The following is a 6134-nucleotide window of genomic DNA, read 5'->3' as shown; positions in this document are numbered from 1 at the left end:
GAGCTTAGGGGCATAAATCCAGAGTGAGGTTGGGTCCCTGGGAGCCGAGATTGAGCCCCCAGGACTTAGTCCTACGAGGCAACCAAGTGTCTTGAGTGGAGGCTCTGAGCCCAGGAGCTTGGAGAGGCCAGGAGAGGCCTCCCGGGTGGGGCCGGGTGGACCAGGCTGTCAAACCAGCCAGACAGAAGAGGCACAGCCAGGGCGCAGAGGCGCGCGTGTTGGTGGAGAAGTGGCCAGCAGAGGGCAGGTGGGTAGCAATCAGTCTGCTCTCTTAGGGCCCCTGGGGCTGTCCTGGCCAGTGTGGGGGTTCCCCAGGGCAAGCGGAGTCCCCAGCGGAGGAGTCCTGCTGCTGTGCTCTGCGGGGGAACTTCCCAGAGTCCTGCTCAGGGGCCCCTGGGATTTCTGAAGGGCTAGGACAGGCCCCTCCCTCTACACCCATCCCAAGGTCTCCCTGACTCTCCTCAGACCAGAGGTGGCCTATGTCTGCCTACACAGGCTCCTTCTGGCCAGGATCATGTCCCCCCTCCTTCCTTCTCTGGGATTCTTTTCTCTCAAGGCTACCTCTGGATTATTTATTCACATGGCTTGGCAAGATACAGACACTCTTGCCAATGAGCCAGGCAGGAGGTTTCCGCGGCTCCTGGCCCTCTGAGGGTTAGTGCTGGTTAACTCACACACAAAGGGGTGGGGAGGGGAAGACAGGAGGGAAGCCTCCCTCTGTCCTGGGGCTTCAGATGACAGCAGTCTGAGTCCCCTCCATCCTGGCGGGGCCTGGGGCCCCGGTCTCCGAAAACCCCACGCTGGGCAGTCGGACCCGGAATCCACCCTCTTCGCGGTCCCTGCTCCCACTCCGGGCCTTGGGGCTTAGGGACACCCTGGGGAACCGGAACTTGGGGGACTTCTCCCCACCAGGGGACTTGGAGGCTGCCTCGCCCTCCTGCCCCCGAGAGGCCTTGGAAGAAGTAGCCAGGCCCACTCGAGGCAAGCGAACTCGTAGGCGGCCACGGCGACCAGAAGCCCCTTCCCTGCTGCCCTCCTCCTCCTCCTCCTCCTCCTCCTCAGGGCTGAGGGAGCTTTCCCCAGCAACAGCCTCGCTCTGGCTGAAGCCCACACGGGGCAGCCTGAGCTTCGGGCTCTTGGCCTTCTCGCCCTCCTCAACCCCCTCCTTGGCCCGCACCAGGCCAAACCGGGGCAGCCGAACCTTGAGCTTGTGTCCAGCGTCTCCCTCACCCTCTACCACCTGGTACTCAGCGTGGCTGCCCATGGCAGGAGGCGAGAGCTCCAGGTTGGGCAGTGAAAGGTGGAAGGATCGTTCGGCCCCTGGGGGCTGGTCTTCAGGTCCCCCGACCCCAGCCCCAGCTCTGGCCCCCAGTGTGGGCATCTTCAGCCTCAGCCCACCCTCATCTGTGGCTGCCTCACCCACCTGCACTTCTCGGCTCAGCCCCACATCCAGCTCAAGCTGGGGCACGGTCACGGTAGGCATCTTGAAGACGCCTTCTCCCACCAACAGCTCACCACCCTCTCCCTTGGCTTCAGGCAGAGACAAGGTCACCTGAGGCACCTGGACCCTGTAGCCTGCTGTGCCCTCTGCTGAAGGGGCTGCACTCTCAGCCTGCTGCCCCGAGGTGGCACCCAGGCCAGCCTCACCAAATCTGGTCAGCTCCACCTGAGGCAGAGAGATGCCCAGGGGCATCCTTCGCACCCCCTCCTGGCCCTCAGTGCCTGCCTGCCTGGTTGTGGACACCTGCAGGCCTGATAGCCGTGCCCCACTGACGGCCACCGCCCCCTCTGCCCCCACTTCCTCCTGGGCCCCCAGAGTGACCAGTTCCACCTCAGGGATCTTAAGCTGCCCGACCATCAATTCTGCCTTTTCTCCCGGGCTAACACGCCCACCCTGGATTTCTACCTCCTTCCCCCGAGCCAGCCCAAAGGAGGGCATCTTCAGTTTGGGCATCTTCACCCTCCCATCCCAACCCCAGCCCTTGCCCTCCAACTCGGGCACCCCTGGCACTAGTTCTCCAGCCTCAGTGTCCCGGACTCTGACCCCAAACTTGGGCAGGGTGAACCTGGGACCCTTGAGCTTGAAATCGGCCCCTGCCACCTCCACCTTGCCTGTGGGCAGATGGGCATCCAGGCTGAGCTGCGGAATGGACAGATCGAGAGCGGGTAGCAGGCCTGCCTCCCCGGACCCTTTCGCTTCAACCTCGGTCCCCACCCGAGCCTTGGGGAGTGAGATGGCGAACTTGGATGCCTTCAGCTTGGTGGCTCGCCCAGCCCCCTCAGCCTCTGCCTTGGCCGCCTTTGGCCCCGAGAGTCCGAACTTGGACAGGGAGAACTTGGAGGTGGGTTTGACTTTCATCTCCATCACCTCTACCCTCCCTCCCTCGACTTCGACTGTGGGCAGCTGTGGAGTGACGATCTCAACAGAGGGCATCCGGAAGGCCCCTTCCCCAAACCCTGCTGCCACCTTGCCCTCTGCCCATTCCACCTTGCCCTCTGCCTGTGCCACCTTGCCTTCTGCTCGCTCCACCTTGCCGGCTTCAGCCACTGGAACCTGCCCCTCCAAGCTGAGCGCTCTTGGCAGGTCTAGCTCCACGGAGGGCAGTGTGAGAGAGGGGACACCCACACGAGCCTCGCTGGCCACCTCTGGCTGTAGACAGGGAAGTGTCACCAGCTTCCCTGAGACCTCAGCCCCTGCCTCGCCTGACTTGCTTCGTGACGGGGACCCTGCCCTCCCGAATTTGGGCATGGTCATCTTGGGCATCTTGAAGCCAAATTCCACCCCCTCTGCCTTCTCTGCCCTGGCAGCTTTTAGCTGCACTTCTGGAGCCTTGGGCAGCTTCATCTCAGGTGCCTTCAGAAGCTGCACATCTGGCACCTTTGGCGCTTGCATTTCCGGCAGCCGGATCTCTGACACTTTTGGCAGCTGCACCTCTGGGAGTCGCATCTCAGGCACTGCCATCTCGGGCACCTTTGGGAGCTTCATCTCAGACACTTTCGGAAGGGCCACCTCTGGGAGTCGCGCCTCAGGCACTGCCATCTCGGGCACCTTTGGGAGCTTCATCTCAGGTGCCTTCAGAAGCTGCACATCTGGCACCTTTGGCGCTTGCATTTCCGGCAGCCGGATCTCTGACACTTTTGGCAGCTGCACCTCTGGGAGTCGCGCCTCAGGCACTGCCATCTCGGGCACCTTTGGCAGCTTCATCTCAGGTGCCTTCAGAAGCTGCACATCTGGCACCTTTGGCGCTTGCATTTCCGGCAGCCGGATCTCTGACACTTTTGGCAGCTGCACCTCTGGGAGTCGCACCTCAGGCACCGCGCTCTCGGGGACCTTTGGGAGCTCCATCTCTGACACTTTCGGAAGGGCCACCTCTGGGAGCTGCACTTCGGGAAGGGTTGCCTCTGGCACTTTTGGGAGCTTGACCTCAGGGGCCTTGGGGAGCTTCACGGCAGGCCCCTTGACCTCAGGTGCTGAGACCCCAATTCCAAAGGAGGGCATCTTGATGGTGGGCAGCTTCAGCTTGCTCTCAACAACGGCTTCGGGGGCAGTGGGCCGGGCCTCCAAGAGAGAAAGCCCGAAGGTGGGCATTCGAAGTCTGGGCCCCTTCACCCTGACCTCAGGGCTGCCCTTGGCCACCTTGACCTCAGCTACTTCCTTTGCTCGGGCCCCAAAGCGGGGGAAACTGAAGCCGGGCATCTTCAGGGCCACCTCAGGCACCTCTTCTTGGGACTCCATCTCCGCACCCGGCAAAGCCAAGTCCACCCCCACAGTAGGAACTGCTACGTCCAGGGTAGGCACCGTCAGTGCTGCCGGAGCCCCTTCCCGCGTCTCCAGACAAGGCAGTGTGGGCAGACTGGGTAGCGAGGGCAAGGTGGGCAGCTCCACTTGGGGAACCTGAATCCCTACAGCCACAGGCTCCACAGCAGGTGCAGCGGGGGCTCCAAGCCCCAAGGTTGGCAGGTGTAGGGCAAAGCCAGTGGCTGCTTCTACTGTGGGGGCCTCCTTCCCCAGTCCCTTCGGGGCTGGGACCTGGGGGACGCCCACCTCTGTGCTTGGCAACCCAGGCCCAACCAGCTCCAGCTGGGGTGCTGTGAAACGGGCCCCTGCTGCCACCTCAGCCTCCGCTTTGGCTTTTCTGGGGGGAGGAGCAGCGGCAGCCAGCCGAGCTACCTGGGCCTCTTCGGCCACTTCCCGGACACGCAGCTGCGGCAGCTGGAGGCGCCGGCGGGTGGGAGCAGCTGGGACAGGACCCTTGACAGCCTCGGCTTTGAGGCCCCGACGCAGACGGGAGAACTTGGGGAAGGAGAATTCGACGTCAACGGGGGCCAGATCTGCAGGGGCCCCCAGGGCCCCAGACACCACCATCTTCTTCTTCTTCACAGGGGACAGACTCTGGATGTTCTGGGGAGAGAGGAGAGAGGCGGGAGGCAGTGGGACAGTGAGGCCTAAGGTGGACAGGGGGAGCCCCGCCTGGTGTTGTACCAGGCTGGGGATGTGATGGATTCAACATTTTGTCCCCCGAACACCAGCCCCACTTCCTGCCTGTCATGTCACCATACTGCCCTTGAAGGCGAAGATATTCATTTAGAATCTTACAGTGAGTCAACAGGAATGTAGAAACTGGGACCCAAGACTTCTAGGTCCTCAACCAGGATTTTCCTCAATACCCTCATTCTAGAGATGGGGAATCTGAGGCCCACGGAAGAAAAGACACTTGTCCAGGGTCACTCAGCAGTAAGTGAGGAGCAGTCAGGCTGAAACCTGGAATCCTGACTTGGAATCCCCTGGTCCAGGACCCCTCGCAAGCCTGGAGCCGAGCGTGAGGACACCTCTCCAAAGTGGGTGAGGGCCCTGGTCTGGGTGGGTCCCCCACCCAGGGAGGAGTTTAGGGTCACAGAACAGGAGGCAAAGGGGGGGATTAGCGTTGGGTTAGTGACAAGACAGGGGGCCAGGCTGGCCCGCGGTGTAAGGGAGTAGGGTTCATGGCGCAGAGACGAGATCGCCGGGACAGTCCAGCGCTGGGGCCGGGCTAAGCACGCGTACCAGCTTGGCCACCTTGGCCCGTGGGCCCTTGATCTCGTAGCCGGACACGGTCCCAGGCCGCAGCGCCAGGTCCCCGGTGGGCACAGTGCGCTTCAAGCAGAAGGAGACCTTGTAAGGCTCGGCACATTGCAGCAGGCGGAGGGCGTCCTCGTACTTGAAGTTCTCAAAGAACACGCGGGCGCTCAGCAGCTGGTCCCCTGCAGGCGAGGTGAGCAGGGGTGGGCATCTCCCAGCTCCACCCGCGCCTGGTTCCTCCCCTTCCCTGGAACCGGTGCGGCGAGGCCCCGCCCACAAATTTGGCTCCCACCTATCCCAAGCGCAAGATTGAGCAGCAAAGCAGCTCCTCCCTGTTTGAAGTCGGGGAACACTTCAGAAGGAAGCCCCACCCCATGGCCTTAGCTCCGCCTCCCCACTGGGCAAATCCTCACCCATTCGGACCACGCCTGTCGCCTTCCCATTCCCCCCCACATCCTCACATTTCAGACCCTGTTTTAAACAGTTAAACTTTATAGTTACAATATTCCCTTCATCTTTTGCCAGGTTTAAAAATGTGTACAGAGCCAGGCAGGCATGGCTCAGTGGTTGAGTATCGACCTATGAACCAGGAGGTCACAGTTTGATTCCTAGTCAGGGCATATGCCTGGGTTGCAGGCTGATCTGGGGTGTGCCATTCTCTCTCATCATTGATGTTTCTACTTCTTTCTCCCTCTCCCTTTCTCTCTGAAATCAATCTATATATATATAAAACCCTAATATGCAAATAGACTGAAGGGCGGAACAACTGAACAAGCAGTCACTGTGACGTGCGCTGACCACCAGGGGGTGCACGCGGAACATGGCGGGCGTCAGCAGCAGGCGGCAGTGCAGAACATGGCAGGTGACGGCCGTGGTGGGATGGTGGAGCAGGTGAACGGGGTCACCAAACCAAGTCAGGGCACCGGTCACTATCATCAGGGCGAGCCTCTGTTGGTTACTGAAAATTCTTTGCTTCCCCACGCCGCAGTCCTGCCCGGCATTCGCACTTACTGCTGGCGCCGGCCCCGCTCACACTCACTGCTGTTGCCTGGCGCCGGCCCCGATAGCTCGGCGC

General features: G+C 61.7%; 1 protein-coding gene across 3 annotated transcripts in view; it reads right to left on the bottom strand.

Annotated features, from left to right (window-relative positions):
* Window positions 1–558: 558 nt before the first annotated feature.
* Window positions 559–6134, bottom strand: part of PRX (periaxin) — a 15137-nt gene continuing 9561 nt past the window's right edge. The window contains exons 6-9 of one of the 3 annotated variants that reach the window (XM_015560946.1): window positions 5045–5241; window positions 3332–4402; window positions 3133–3190; window positions 559–3069 (exon numbers count right to left, since the gene is read on the bottom strand). In XM_015560946.1, coding sequence (XP_015416432.1) covers window positions 731–3069; window positions 3133–3190; window positions 3332–4402; window positions 5045–5241 — 3665 coding nt within the window. In that variant the 3' untranslated portion in view covers window positions 559–730. The remainder of the gene's footprint in view (window positions 3070–3132; window positions 3191–3331; window positions 4403–5044; window positions 5242–6134) is intronic. The other 2 variants (XM_015560947.1, XM_015560948.1) reach the window with 2 other exon arrangements.

Source organism: Myotis davidii, unplaced genomic scaffold, assembly GCF_000327345.1.
Source record: "Myotis davidii unplaced genomic scaffold, ASM32734v1 scaffold736, whole genome shotgun sequence".
NCBI lineage: Eukaryota > Metazoa > Chordata > Mammalia > Chiroptera > Vespertilionidae > Myotis > Myotis davidii.
The sequence above is the reverse complement of the archived record's forward strand: the minus strand, read 5'-3'. Positions and strand labels throughout refer to the sequence as shown.